Source organism: Dasypus novemcinctus, chromosome 24 (genome assembly GCF_030445035.2).
Source record: "Dasypus novemcinctus isolate mDasNov1 chromosome 24, mDasNov1.1.hap2, whole genome shotgun sequence".
NCBI lineage: Eukaryota > Metazoa > Chordata > Mammalia > Cingulata > Dasypodidae > Dasypus > Dasypus novemcinctus.
The window spans coordinates 18747695-18763975 of NC_080696.1; the positions used below are offsets into that span (position 1 = coordinate 18747695).

The window sequence follows — 16281 nt, forward strand, 5'->3', positions numbered from 1 at the left end:
TGTGTGGATACAGACATATATGACAGAGTTTGTATCACCACAGTGGGAAATGGAAGGATTATTCTAGAAAAGGTGGGACAAAATAAAGGTAGGAACTTTCTTCATACTCTAAGGTACAATAGGTGTGTGGATGATTGAAGAGCTAAATGCATACCTTGAAAACAAAAAAATTAGAAAATATATCCTTGTTTAGGTTCTGTTTGAGGTTCTGGGAATACCATGGTGAAGGGCATCCAGGCCTGGTGCTGCCTGTCAGAGCTTATCAGCACCCACATAACATAAAATGGCAGCCGGGAAGGTGTAACCTGTGCCAGGGTACATGGTACAATGAAAGTGGACAAGAGGGAGACTGGATCAGGCACAAGAAGCTTTCCTGAGGAAGTAACGTTAAGTGCATTATAAAGAATATGAGTGGAGATCAATTTTCCTCCTGTCTCAGGATGGTGGAAGTCTTTTTAAAACATAAAACCATTAGAATGAAAAAAATAAGATATTTTTATTATATAAAATTTTTCAGAAGCAGGTATGGCTCAAGTGATTGAGTGCCTGCTTCCCACCTGGGAGGTCCTGGGTTCGATCCCTGAACCTCCTAAAAAATAAAACAAAAAAAACTAACAAGCAAACAAATGCAAAAACCCAACTCAGGGGAGCCAATGTGGCCAAGTACGGCTTCCCACATACGAGGTCCTGTACCTCAAAAAAAAACACTTTTTTTCTAACCCATCTAATTAAATTTAAATGCAACTGGATAAAAGAATGATATTTTTAACAAATGCATCAGGCAAAGGGTTGATATATTTAATATATAAAGAGCTTTTAATAAATCAATAAGAAAATTAGTTAATGCCAACTAGAACAAGTAACAAAAAGCTTGACAAAACTATTTGCGTGTGAAAAAAATGATCAATAGATATTTAAAATCTTACAGCTTATCACTAATCAGGGAAAGTAAGCCCAAACAATAATAAGACATCAATTTTGATAAATTAACAAATATTAAGATGTGATGTGCAGTTCTAATGACACACACATAGTACTGGTTAAAATGTAAATTGACATAAATTTCAAAGCCCAGTTTGACTGAAGTAGTTCATACCCTTTGACCTCTATATTCTAATCCTGGAAATCTATCCTAAGAAACTAATCAGAGGTGCAAACAAAAATTTATGCATGAGGATTAAAAAATATTGGAAATATTCTTAAATGCCCAATACTTAAAAGAATGTTTGAATACTTCCATGGTAACTGTATTAAGGAATTTATAACTTTTTAAAATCATTTAAAGATTATTTAATGACTGAAAAATGCTAAGATTTGAAAATATATTAGCATATAACACTGTACTTAAAAAGGAGATAGCAGGGAATTGGATGTGGCTCAAGTAATTGAGCTGCTACCTACCATATGGGAGGCCCTGGGTTCAATTCCTGCTGCCTTCTAAAGAAGACAAGACAGGGAGTTATGTGACAAGATGATGCAATAAGAGACACAATGAGGAAAACATAATAAGAGACACAGCAAAGCAGGGAGCAGAGGTAGCTCAAGTGATTAGGTGCCTCCCTCCCACATGGGAGGTCCCGGATTCGGTTCCCAGTGCCTCCTAAAAGGAAGACAAGCACACAATGAACAGACACAGCAAGGACAAACCATGAAGGGTGGGGGGAGAAATTTTTTAAAAAAAACTTTAAAAAATAAATAAATAAAAAGGAGACAGCAGATGTAGTATCTGCTATGGTGTGCCAGCCATGTCCCTCCTGCTTAGGACTGAAGAACTTGTTTCCCATCTGTTGGCCCCAACAGCTTGAAGCTGGCCTGAAGAGAAGGGCTTTGCCCAAGGTTCGGCTTCTCCCTGAGGGCAGCCTGTGTCCAATGACTAGTCTATGTGTGTAGGGAATGATGGAAGACACAGCGAGCGGGTAAGGTGGTGGGGCACAAGAAGGAAACAGAATAAAGGCCCAACTCTCTGGCTCAAAGTGGGGCAGCTCCAAAGGGTCTTCCCAGGGCCAGCCCTCCCCATGGGACCAGAACAAGTGAACCTCCTCTGTGACTATCTCTCTCACAGCCCAGCTTCTCGCTCTACCCCATCCTGCTCCTCTCACTCCCTGCAGGTGTGGACACTCCATGCCATGAGCCACCCCAGTAAAGCCCCAGTGTGCAGCTCTGCCTGAGGCTGCCTCCCAGCAGACCTCATCTGCCACACCAGAGCTGTTCCATGGCTGTGTCTGGGTGGTAGAAGGAGCATATGGAGGATTTTAAATGTTCTTCTTTTTATTGCTTAAATTTGGAACATTTTCTATACTATACTTGAATATTAGCCAGAATTCTATTGCTGGCAAGTGGTAGAAACTCATCAAGATGGCCAAGTAACTAGAGAATTTATGAGTGCACACAAGTCAGAATCCAGAGGCAGTGCTGGCTTCACATGTGTTTTCATAAGAAAGCCCGCTCTGTTAAAGGCTGCCTTCCACCATGACCCTTTCTTTGACTGCTTCTTCCTTGTTGGCCACAGGATGGGTGAGGTACAAGGTTCAATCCCTGGGACCTCCTTAAGAAAAAAAGACCACTGCCAGAGAGTGCTCTTCTCCTCCTCGTCATCAGAGCTGGCTCAGAGTGGCCACAGCCTCGTTCCAGCTTGCGGGGAGGGGGAGAAAGGGAAGTGGATGGGAAGCACGTTCCTCTCAGGGGACAGGCACCACTTCTGTTTGTGCTCTCTGGTTGGGAACTTGTTCACCTGGCTGTACCTGGCTTCAAGGAGGCGGGACATATGTCGCTGGGAGCTTGGGCGTGTGCCCTGCCAAAACTCAGTTGATTCAATTAAAAGGAGGAAGGGGAAAGAGCATACTTTGGAACAATCTTTTCTAGTTTTTATCTTGTGTATGTGTAAGCAGTTCTAGAACAGCACACAGGATTTCATTATCCTTAGATGCCTCTGAGGAGCAGGAGATTGGAGTAAAGATGGCCACTTACTTTCTGCTTTATGTCTCTCTGTTCTGTTTGACTTTTTAAAAATCATGGGCATGTATAACTTCTATAATAGAAAATGTGATTAATTTGATATATACTGAGATTATTTGTTATTGTATTTCAAAAATGTACTTTATACTCTCTACATTCTTAAGTCGAGTGCCTTGGTGGCATTTTCTCAGGACTGGGGGCTTCTCATTAGGCATCAATACAATTAAATAAATAGACCCTGGAGGTGCAGAGACCAGCGATGTAGGCTCTAGGAATGGGTCATGAGTCTGGCTGTCCTTATGGTTAAATTGCTTAATTCAGCTTCACTTTCTTTCCTTTCCCTCTTTTTTTACTATGAACATGTATTTACTCCTATTAAAATCTATTTTTTAAAATATTTTTGTCTTTTTTTTTTTAATGTTACATTCAAAAAATATGAGGTCCCCGTATACCCCCCACCCCTGTCACCCCACTCCTCCCCCCATAACAACAACCTCCTCAATCATCATGAGACATTCATTGCATTTGGGTGAATACATCTCTGAGCACCGCTGCACCTCATGGTCAGTAGTCCACAAAAATGGTAAGACTTTCAACCCTTCTCTAGGAATTGGTCTTGGTTGTGACAGAGCCCCACTTTTTCTTGTAACCATTTTCAGTGTCTGCTTCTTTCCCCTTCCCCCAACCCAGGTGGCTCCCTCGTCTGTTTGCTTGTTTTTGCTCATTGTCTGCTTGTTTCTTCTTTAGGAGGCACTGGAAACTGAACCTGGAACCTCCCATGTGGGAGGCAGGCACCCAACAGCTTAAGCCACATCTGCTCCCTGTTCATTTTGTTTGTTTTTTGCTTGCTGTTTGCTCATTGTTTGCTCATTGTTTGCTTGGGTTTTTTTTTGCTTGTTGTCTGCTTGCTGTTTGTTTTGTCTTCTTTAGGAGGCACCAGAAACCAAACCCAGGACCTCCCACGTGGGAAGTGGGTACCCAACTGCCTGAACCACATCTGCTCCCTGCTTTTTCTTTTCTTTCTTATCACCAGTATAAAATGTTGGAGAAAATCTTATATACATGGGTTCTTGTCTGAAAAATTAAGAATGTGTAAGCCAAAATAGTCCTTCATCCCTGTTGCCATCTAATGAGCTATCTTACTGCTCCAGTGAGTCCCGCCACCCTCCTGTCCAGCTCTCCCAATGCCAGCTCTCAGCTTTGGTGCTCTTGTCCTCCTTTGTGGTATGTTACTCTCACCCCTGAATACCCTTCTCCAACTCAAGAACTTGTGCCAGGTCTTGCAGGGGAAGGCATTCCTCAAACCCACACTGTTACCATCAGGAGGGGCCCTTTCATGGACCTAATGGTGGGCCATTGTTTTCTAAAGAACACTCAGATCTTTCCTTTCATCCTTTACTTTAATCAGAATTCCAAGTATAAAAAAGCTTTTTAGAGTTCTTAGACATCTACTGTTAGCAATGGCAGTTTCGCTGCTCAGGATGGCTCAGCTCCTAAAGAGAACACCCCACCCTGACCTCTTCCCTCTGCTCTTGGAAAGCCCAGCCTCCCACACCCCCTCCGGGCAGCTGATGCTGGCTAATGAGCAGAAGGAGACGAGCTGGCCCCAAGAAATTCAGGCAGAGATGCGAAGGAAGGGCAGTGTACACCCAGACATCCCAGGGAGATTTGTCTTTTCTAAAAATTAAGTTGGAGGGATTTCATATATCACAAAATGAAACTCAGAAATCTCAGCACCTTAAAGGGGATGTCATTTTGACTTGTGACATCACTTGAATCAAGGAGGCACCAGGCTCACTAGGCCCTTCCTTTCCCCACTCTGCACCCACAGTACTCTCTAAAAGTTCCAAGGGTTTTTTAAAAGTCACTGTCCCTTACTTCCCCCCCCCCACCTCTTACTGGGGACAGAGGAGGGTTCCAGGTGCAGCAGCCTGCGTGCTTTGTAAATCGGGCCTGTGCAGGGCTGCTCCGGGACGTGCCCCCTTTGTGTCTGTGGGGGACCTGCACTCAGCTCTCAGTAACTGAGACCTTATAAGGGTTTGCTCATCCCTCGTGTCAGAGACCATGCAGGGGTGGTCTGGCAGCTCCCCAAGGCTGTTCTGGGCCATGGCACCTTCCACTTCCCTGCCACTTGGCATGTGGCTTCCACTCCCCAGTCACCCCATCTGAACTCAGGGAGAGCTCTGCATCTCCTGTGCTGCTCGGTCCTGCTCCAGTGTGGCCCGGGAACTAGCAGCACCAGCATCCGCTGAGAATTTGTTAAAATGTGGAATCTCAGGCCCTGACCCAGATGAATCTGCATTAGCCCAGGAATCTGTTTTTTAAGAAGCTCCCCATCTGATTTCGAAGTGCTTCTGTTTCTTATGGGTATATTCATTTTGTAGAAAAGAATTGTGATTCTTTCCCACCTGCAAATACGGAATGTTCCATAACCATGTAGGCCACATCACCTTTAAAGCTTTCATTATCTGGTACTTTTGTGGTGTTGTGTAAGTGCCAAGTCCCTTCTGTATTGCATAAATAGATCCTTGGCCTGACATAAATAAGAATATATGGACGAGAATAGTCTTAAGGAATTTTATCTACTTGTACTGGGCAATGCTTCAACTTTTCCTGTTTCTAGTTCCTTGCTCTTTCCTTTTACATATCCCTTCCCTTGATTTTTTTTTTTTTTTTTTTAGGAGGTACCAGGGATTAAACCCAGGACCTCATACATGGTAAGCAGGTGCTCAACCACTGTGGAGCTATATCCACTCCACCAATGAGAGTGGGTTTTTTCATTTGTTTGTTTTTAGGAGGTACTGGTGATTGAACCCGGGACCTCATACATGGGAAGCAGGCACTTAACCACTTGAGCTACAGTTACTCCCTGAATCATCTTTTTTAATTAAAAAATTTAGATTATCAATGAGAATGCTTTATGTTGAAAATAAAAGAAAACCAAAATGGCTTCGACCAAAAGAGCATTTATTGGCTCACATAACTGGGAGGTCCGCAGATAGCTAGAGATGTAGGGTTCGTATCTTCAGAGTCAGGATTTCTTTCCTTCTTTCCAGTCTGCCTTTCCTGTGTCAACTTTACCCTGAACATGGTTTCCCTCCCATCAGAAAACGGTCACTGGGTTCTGGCCTGACGTCCACCCACACCCCAGAGGGAGAGAGAGTACAGGCTCCAGGCAGGCTTGTTTCCAGAAGGTCCCAGCAAGCCTCGCTCATGCATCCCATAAATGTGCACTGACCTGTGGGCTATGTGCCATTATTCCAGGCACTGGGGAAACAGAAGGGCCCAAACAGACAAAAGGGCCTGCCCTCATGGGGCCTGCCTTCTAGTCAGTGGAAAGAGGTATAAGTAAAATAAAGAGATGAAAATCTGTAGTGGCTAAATGTTGAGAGCACATGCACAGAGTAAAGCAGGTGAGGGATAAAGCTTGTGGGAGTGGGGGTGCAGCTGCCATTTCACCCAGGTTGTGCAGGGAAGGCCCGGCTGAGAAGGCAACCCTGTGCACAGACCTGGTGGTGTGAGGGGGCCACATGGCTCTCTGGGGCAGGGAGCCTGCCAGGAAGAGGGCACGCCAAGGGCACATGTCCCCAGTGCCTACTCTTTTTATACCATAGTTTGAACATGTGCTGTGTCCTTCCATTTTTTGCTTCACTTCCCCTGGCATTTGAGATCGATCATTCCCGCTCTTAACTTTGGCTACTTTGAATTTCATGACCTCAGGTTCTGGTCTCCCGCCCAATCTTGCTCTTCTTCCCTTGGGAAATTATATGTGTGCCTGTCGCCTGCCCTCTGGCCATGCGAGTTGGCACTGGAGACAAATAATTCATTCCACCGTGAGCCATGTCTGCCTCTTCTGTCAACAAATTCCATCCAGAGCTCCCCTATTGTTTCCTTTAGTGAGGGCTTGTCTTTGAGATTAGATTTCTTAATATTTATTTCAGTCTCACCTTAAATGTGCACAAATTAAATTATTTCTTTCTAACACTTTTCACTTCGTTTAGTAATCCCTGGAAAGTTTCCCAACTCACTCTAGGGTGAGTGTATGGTATAAATGATCATTTTACCTGTGCCCTCTGCCAGCCTATTCCTTCCTCTTGTTTATTTGTTGGTTTATTCATTGGGTGGACTGGCCCTTCATGCCATCTCCCTGCCCTTCTAAACTGTGCTTTTCTGAAATTTGACGTTTTTATAGAGGGATAGGGAATACGTTTCAAATGTATTCATCCAACTAACTTTTACTGGGCTAGAATTTATAATAGTTTCTGTGAATAAATACTTAATGCCAAGTTAAATCTTTACAACTGATAGTCACCTTTGCCCAGTAAATACAAATGGCCTCAGTGTAGTAGGACTTTACAGAGCCACCCAATTCCTTACTGTTCTAATTTGCTTTTCTGTGGGTGGCTGACTCCTGCCTGGTTGCCATTTTTTTCCTGCCACATCACCTTTATACTTATTTCAGGCTCATGTTATCACTGACAGTGTTTTAGTGATGTAGTTCTTCTGGTGCTTTTAGTCAGCCTCTATGAATAGAACCCAATAGAAATGAGTTAATTTTATGATTTTTTTGTGTGTGTGGTTGTTGCTTTGTTTTGTTTTGATTTGGTTTGATTTAAATGGAAATGCCCATGACTGTCAAATTCTTTTTTTTAATTACATAGATCATACCTTTGGAATTCAGAAGTAGATTACCATTTTTTTCTTCAATCATTTTTGTTTTCATTACTGGCATCAAAAATTGTCCTGCTTTCTGAAAGGTTGAGTGATTCATACACCCATAAATGTAGGTGTCTGAAGCAATTCATTCATTCAACTTGGGGTTGAAGAGTGAACTGATAAATCTTTTTCCTTCTACTTTTATGTACAGTTTTCTATTTTATGAAGTGTGTAGTGTGATAAAACACTATAAATTCTGGCCCCTGAGGTCAGAGCCAGCCAAAAATGGAAGAAGAAGAAAATTTGTGTCTGTGAAGCAGGTGACCAAGGTGCAGAGCTTTCTAGACACAAGAAAGTGCCGATGGGCAAGGCCATCATAGTTTCTTCATGTAGAGGTGATGGTTCCTGAGGAATCACCGCTCTAAGCATGCAGGCACACCAGAGAAGGGTAAGAGAGAGGCAGTCTATGGGAGCTGAAGGAACATGGTGAGAGGGGAGGAAGCCTTGTCATGGAAAACCACAGCTAGTCTCCCTCTCTGATTTGAGGTGGCTTTAGAACTATGCCTGAACCCTTGAGAAAAGAATGGCTAAGCCATCTGGGCCATCAAGTATATATTCATTCCTGGGAAGGTCAAGCAAAGCAGTACACAGAACAGGTGGAAGGAGGTGGGGCTCTTCTCTTCCTGACCCTATGGATCAGAAAGAAAGTGCCTATCACAGAGACTAGGTTAGGTTGAAAGAATGGTGATTAGAAACTCTTGACTTTGAAACTTGTGGAAAGTAACAGCCAGTGAAAACAGGGCTGCATTTAGGTATGTCAAATAAGCCCACCATCTCCTGCAATCCTGCAAGGCTCACTTCTGAGATGTAAACATCAAAATGGGCATGTTTTTTGATATTTACTTAGCAGATTAAAAGTTCATACCATTCATTTGGAAGGTCTTGGTATCATTTTTAAACACTCGGTGAATATTTTTAGTCTTTATGATTTATCTGAGACTTGATAATTTGACAATAAACGCTGTCGCCTTTTGATGTATAGCGGTGTATATGACATCCATATATATTTTAAGATAATTTCATTTACATTAAGAAGAATGTATCTTAAAAATAAAACACTAAGCATCCTGACAGCTTTGCTTTGAAGTCATTTTATTTTTTAAGGTAGCTAAAACAGACTCAGGTTTCCATAACTCCTAGTCAATACCTAAACCCATTTATGTATCTGTAGTCTTTACTCATATTTCAAATTTCAAGGGTGGTTTAATATGAGATTATAATTTCACTGAAAACTTTAAAGGATTTAAGAATTATTTCTCCTAATATGGCCTGTAATCACCAGAGGTCAAATCCACAAGGGTAAGAATTTTGGACTGTTCTAGTCACTGTGTGTCCCCAACACCCAGACACAGCATCCAGGCACACAGCAGGTGCTTAATAAATATTTTTTGGATGACTTACTGAATGAATAATTTAAATAAATGCCATTCTATTAACTGATTTTTAAGGAAATATCTTTGCTTTAAAATTTTATTGAAGTATATCATTCATTCATGAACATACATAAACACTAAGTGTATGGTAAAAGTTGTGAACTTATACAACAAACATGTATAATATCATACAGCGGTCCCATATATCACCCCACCACCAGCACCATGTGAAACATTTGTTACAAATTATGAAAGAATATCGTCAAAATCTTACTCCTAACTATAGTCCATATCTTACATTTGGTGTATTTTCCTCCCAACCCACCCTATTTTTTAAAAAATATATTTTTATTACAGAAGTTCTGAACTTACAAAACAATGATGCACATGTGTAGAATTCTTGTACAACACCCCTTTGCCAATACACCATACTGTGGTGAAATATTTGTTACAGATTATGAGATAATATCAGACTATTACCACCAACGTGATCAGAGTGTACATTTGGCACACTTTTTCCATACTCCACCATTATCAACACAGTACATATTCATCATAGATGCAAGAATATTATAGTATTGCTGTTAACCACAATCCATAGGTCACACCAATTATATTTTTCCCATGTTTCTCCACATTCTCACGACTCTGCAATAGTGATGTACATCCACTCTAGCTCACAGAAGGACACTCATGCATCTGTACCATCAACCACAATTCTCATCCACCTCTGGGTTCGCTGTGTTATTCAGTCCCTAGACTATTCTGTAGCTTTCTTTCAATTAACATTTATATCCCTAGACTACCTTTTCTAGCCACAGTCCCATTTATAAACCAGCTACTACTCACTACTACTCACTATTTCCACACTTTTACAGTAAAGTTACTTTTACAGTAAAGTTAATTAAAATTTCTACACACATCAGCATCAGTAGTCCTTCTCAGCCCACCTCTTACCTCCTAATAACCTATACTCTAGGTTTTAATTCCATGTGTTTATTCTTTATATTTAGACCATGCAGTATATGTCTTTTTGTGTCTAACTTGCTTCACTTAGCATAATGCCTTCAAGATTTATCCATGTTATTATATGTGTCCCAACTACATTTCTTCTTACTGCAGCATAGTATTCCATCATATGTATATACCACATTTTGTTTATCTGTTCATTGGTTGATGGACACTTAAATTGTTTCCTTCTCTGATGTTCTCTGAACATCAGTGTGCAGACATCTGTTTGCATCACAGTTTTCAGTTCTTCTGGATATATTCCTAGTGGAGAAACTGCTGGCTCAGAGGGTAGTTCTCTAACTTCCTGAGGAACTGCCAAATTGTCTTCCATAGAGGCTGCAGCATTTTACAATCCCACCAACAACAATGGAGTGTTCCTATTTCTCCACGTCTTCTTACTGTTTTCTGCTTTTTAAAGAGGAGGGCAGGGAAACGGACTTTGGCCCAGTGGTTAGGGCGTCCGTCTACCATATGGGAGGTCCGCGGTTCAAACCCCCGGCCTCCTTGACCCGTGTGGAGCTGGCCATGCGCGGTGCTGATGCGCGCAAGGAGTGCCGTGCCACGCAAGGGTGTCCCCCACGTGGGGGAGCCCCCACACGCAAGGAGTGCGCCTGTGAGGAAAGCCGCCCAGCGTGAAAAGAAAGTGCAGCCTGCCCAGGAATGGCGCCGCCCACACTTCATGTGCCGCTGACGACAACAGAAGCGGACAAAGAAACAAGACGCAGCAAATAGACACCAAGAACAGACAAGGGGGGGGGGGAATTAAATAAATAAATAAATCTTTTAAAAAATAAATAAATAAATAAAGAGGAGGGCATTCTGTGTGGTGTGAGATGATATCTCATTGTCATTTTGATTTGTATTTCCCTAATAGCTAGTGATATGGAACAATTTTTCAAGTGTTTTTTGGCCATTTGTATTTCCCCTTTGGAAAAATGTCTCTTCAAGTCTTTTGCCTGTTTTTAAATTGAATTGCTTGCTCTTTTATTGTTGACTTGAATGATCTCTTTATATAGAATGGAAATCAAACCCTCATTGGATATGTAGTTTCCAAATATTTTCTTCCATTGAATAGGCTGCCTTTTCACCTTCTTGATAAAGCCCTTTGAATCACAAGACTGTTTAAGTTTGAGAAGGTCCCATTTATCAATGTTTTCTTTTGTGGCTTGTGCTTTTGGTGTAAGGTTTCAGAATCCACTACCTACCACTAGGTAGGAATATCTTTTTATTGAGACTTATACATATTCAGTTTTCATGTTTTCTTTTGCTGGCTGCAGGTCCCCATCTATCACCTGATTCTGCTTAAAACCATGGCAGACATAGGCTGTTGTTCCTCACACCCCATGTGTATGCAAACAGTCTTACATGCTCCAGCCACCCCCTCCGAGCCTGGCTGGTGAAAAGGTCACCCATGAGCAAACCTACATTCTGCTTTGTGAGCCAAGCAATGAATAATTAAAAAATTGTTCATAGAGACTAGCTCTATCCAGCAGAAATATAGTGTGAGCCACATATGTAATTTCCCCAATAGCTTAAAAAGCAGGTAAAACAAATTGTAATTTATATATGTATGTGTGTAATATATGTTTACTTGACTCAATAGATCCAAAATACTATTGTTTCAACATACAAGCAACATGAAAAAGTATTAATGAGATATTTTATCTTCTTTTTTTTAATACTAAGTATTCAAAATTCAGTAGACATTTTATACCTACCACACATCTCAATTTGGACGAGCCACACTTCAAGTGATTAATAGCTGCATGTAGCTAGAGGCTCCCATATTGGACAGCACAGCTGTGGAGTTGCACAGAAACATATTACTCTTGCCCATTCCACCCCCTGCCTGAAATTGTAGGAACAAAGGAAAATTTTGAAGCATTCTTCTTTGTTTATTAAAAATAGCAGATTTGAGAGTTTCACAGTATGATATGAAATGGTTGTGTCCCCTAATCCACAGTAGAGGTCCAGGGATTTACTGGTGAAATAATACTTGCAATTTTGTGATATTTGGCAGTAAACAGTGCTGTATCAGACATTTATTGAACATTTGGGCATGCAGGATGACTCAAATATCGATTAGATTAGGCTTATCCAAATCTTCTATAGTCTTTGAAACCTTGTATCTGATACCAATTTCTGAGAGAGGTGTATTAAACTCTACCAATAAGAAGACAAACTAATTCAACTCTTCCTGAAATTCTGAAATTGTTACTTTAATATTCTCAGGCTATGTTGTTAGATACCTACACACTTAATATTGTTATATCTTCCTTGTAAATTTTTACTTTTATAATTAAATAAACACCTTTTCCCCCTCAGAATGCTTTTGGCCTTAAAGTCTATTTTATCTATTTATATAGCCACATTGGCTTATTTTTGGCTATTAATTACCATTCCCCTTTCCTTTTCCTTTTCATTTTCTTTGGTTTTATATATACTCTTTGTAACAACTTTATTGAGATATAATTCACATATCATAAAATTCAGGCATTTAAAGGATACAGTTCAATGGTTTTTAGTTTACTACATTAACAATGTTGTACAGCTATCACTCTATACAGCTCAAAATCATTTTCATCCCTCCAAGGGATAAATACATCCATTAAGCAGTCTTTCCCATTTCCTCCTTCTCCAAGCCCTTGACAACCACTAATCTACTTTCTGTCTCTATACGTTTGCCTATATGTACACAATGGAATTATATACAGATTTCATATAAATGAATCATACAATATGTGACCTTTTGTGTCTAACTTCCTTCACTCAATGTGATGTTTTCAAGATTCATCCATGTTGTAGCAAGCATCAGAACTTCATTCCTTTTTTCAGCCGAATAATACTCCATTGTATGGATTTACTACATTTTGTTTATCCATTTGTCAGTTGATAGACATTTTGGGTTGTTTCCACCTTTTGGGCTCTTATGAAAAATGCTGCTGGGGATATTCATGTAGTTTTCACAATAATAGATGTTTTCAATTCTCTTGGGTATTTTCCTAGTACTTTTGTGGTCCTGTTTTCTTCATTTACATCTTTGCCCATCTGAACTAGATTTTGGTGGAAGGTGGCCATATCAGAAATAATAGTAGGGGGGTATGGAAAAAATATGTCAAATGTATGCTATGGACATAGTTAGTGGTAATAATCTGATGATATTATTTTATAATCTATAACAAATATTCCACAGTGGTGTGGTGTGTTGGTGAAGGGGTGTTGTATGGGAATTCCACATGTGTGCATGATTGTTTTGTAAGTTCACAACTTCTCTAATAAAAATTTATTTTAAAAAATCAAATGAAAAAAAGTTCAGCAGGTTAGAATGATATTTGACCTTATTAAGAGGTGTAGCATGGTCTTATTTCTCCAGATGACTAGAGAAAGTTCTGTACAAGGCTAGCTACATAATATGCAGGGCCCCTTACAAAATGAAAACATGAGGTCTTGGACAGGGGCCCCTTACAAAATGAAAACATGAGGTCTTGGACAGGGAAAGCCAATCTCCCCTTTCCATTGGCTGCAACTCCCACCCATGACAAAGGGCCATCCTTCTAGGGCTTACAACCTCAGTATCAGGATGCACTTGGTACCTGGGTTGGGGAGGGGGTGGGCAAAATGTCTCCACTGAGTTGCCAGCTGAAAGCACCATGGCACTGCCTGCCCTGGAATGGGGCAGCCACTCCTTGCTCCACCCAGAGACACCATGGGGCATATGCCTGATCTCAATCCTCCCCATACCCATTCCCAGGATTCCACTGGGGGGAAGGTGCATGATGGTGGTATGTGGGCCTCCTACAGCAAGTTGGTCAGGCTGGCTGGGCCCAAAGAGCCAGGGAGCAGGGAACAGATGGCTGTGAACCCATCATGGAGACAAGGTAGGAGGTGGGACCCTGCGTGAGCCAAGACTCCAATCCCTTGTTAATGCTCTGTTGTCTCAGTGAACTTCGCCTAATGTCTTAGATTCTTGACTGCTAAGACAAATACCATGTAGTGTACTGGCTTAACCAACTGGCATTTACTGGCTACAGTTTTGAGGTGAGGAGACATCCAAAACTGAGGTGTCAGCAAGGAGATGCTTTCTCTCTAAAATCTGTGGTATTTTGGGCCTGGCTGCTGGCAATCCTTAGCTTTTCCATCACATGGCAATGCACATGTCAGTCTCTTCTCCTTTCTGGCATCTTCTACTTTCACTGTTTGGTTCCCTTGAGTTCCAGCTTCTGTTTCTCCCTAATGGCTTTCTCTATAAGGTCTCCAGTATAGGATTATACTCATTCAATTGGGCCACACCTTAACTGAAAATAATATCTTCATATGTCCTACTTATGCTGGGTCCACACCCATAGGAATGAATTCAGATTAAGAACACATTTTTTGGTGGTATATAATTCAGTGTACCATACCAAAAATCATAAAATCAAAGATAAAATTTGTATTAATTTTAAGATGGTGACCTTGAGTTTTAAAGCCCAAGTGAGATTCAATGTAATCTCTTGAGTTCTTAACATACTTTAAAAATTGGAGGAGAATTTGACTTTATATGAAATAAACATGAAATGAGGGAAGCAGATGTGGGTCGAGTGATTGGGCTCCCGTTTACCATATAGGAGGTCCAGGGTTCGATTTCCAGGTGCTCCTGGAAGGCAAGCTGGCCCGCATGGTGAGCCCTCGCAGAATGCTGGCGCAACAAAATGAGCCACAGAGGAGAGACAATAAGAGATGCAGCAAACCAGGGAGCTGAGGTGGCACAAGAGGTTGAACACCTCTGTCCCACTCCGGAAGGTCCCAGAATCAATTCCTTGTGCTGCCTAAAGAGAAGACAAGCAGACACAGAAGAACACACAGCGAATGGACAAAAACAGACAGTGAGCACAAAAACAATGAGGGGGGTAAAAATAAAATCTTTTTAAAAAATATGAAATGAAGCATGGTGCTGAGCTTTGTACATAAAGTGCATTTAAAGTGTAACTTTGTGTTGCCTCTGGTTAATGCCATCATCAATAATTTTTACTTTATTCTTTGCGCTTTTTTGTACACTTTCCAGGTTTTCTAGGATGAATATTACTTTTGTAGTTAATCAACCCCAAACTTATATAAAAATACTTTACTAGATGTTATTTTTTTATAAGCTTAATATAATTCTGTCTTCACTGGGGATGGGCAATGACATATTTTAGTGTTCTAACTGTTTTTAGAAAATTCTTTCCTTTCTTTACTCAGATCTATTAATATAAGATTAGCCACTAACTCGGATACTCCTGGTGTTGAAAATCTCGTCAGTACTCTCTTGCTGAATAGAAGCATCTTGGATGATTTCAACCAATATAAAGTGGCTCACAGAGACCCCGTAAGTACCTGTTTTGATCAGACTGGTTATAATTCTGATCCTGGTACATTTATACCCAGAGCATCTGACACCTTGACTGTAAAATTGGTGTAGAATTGGGAGGAATAGTGGTGTGGTTAGAAGATAAGAACATGAAAAGAAAAACAAGGAAATTGGGGTTTAAGGAAATGAAGGCATCCTCCTCACTGGTGAGCCCCCTACCCCCAAGGGGCTGGTTAGGTATCCTTAATCCCTATCATGAGGCTAGAAAAAGCTAGACAGATCATAGTGCTCAGAAGAGGCAAATAGGGCTTGGTTGGGAGGGCAGCTCAGGAATCCAGGAATATCTAGTGCCCACCCCAGCACCACTGTATATCAGACCTAGGGGATCTGCTTCTGACCCTGCTGAATGATGAGTCTGGCAGGCTGCACCCACAGGGACTGGGTGGGCTGAAAATGACCCCATGTGGCAAAGGTTAGGTTCTCTTTCTAGAATAGTAATGCATGTACCCACCCTGGTGCAAGGTAGACTAGCAGGGTCCTTACATTAACTCTGCTTTCTTAAGGAACATACAGTTAATTTAACCAGACATGGAACAATGTGTGGGGTTAGAGAAATGCTTAGACACTTTTTTGATAAATTTTATTTTAAACAATGTTATTGATGGTTAGCTGATGAATACTTTGATAGATTTTCACAAACTTGACTACATCATGTAACCAGCATCTCTTCCAAGAAACAGACCAATACCAACCACCTTCACTTCTCACTAAAAAAGCACCCCTCATCCTCTCATCCAGTCACTTTCCCTGCATTCTAACACCATGATGATGTCTAGGATCACAGATTAGTTAAACCTGTTTTTGAACTTTTTGTAAATGGACTCACACAGTGTGTTC

At 41.1% G+C, this 16281-nt stretch overlaps 1 protein-coding gene across 13 annotated transcripts in view; it reads left to right on the plus strand.

Annotated features, from left to right (window-relative positions):
* The window catches only part of CFAP61 (cilia and flagella associated protein 61), a 309663-nt gene that overhangs the window by 106101 nt on the left and 187281 nt on the right, over positions 1–16281 (plus strand). For all 13 annotated transcript variants that reach the window (XM_058286761.1, XM_058286762.1, XM_058286763.1 and 10 more), the window contains one exon: positions 15276–15402. In XM_058286761.1, the coding sequence (XP_058142744.1) occupies positions 15276–15402 (127 nt within the window). The remainder of the gene's footprint in view (positions 1–15275; positions 15403–16281) is intronic.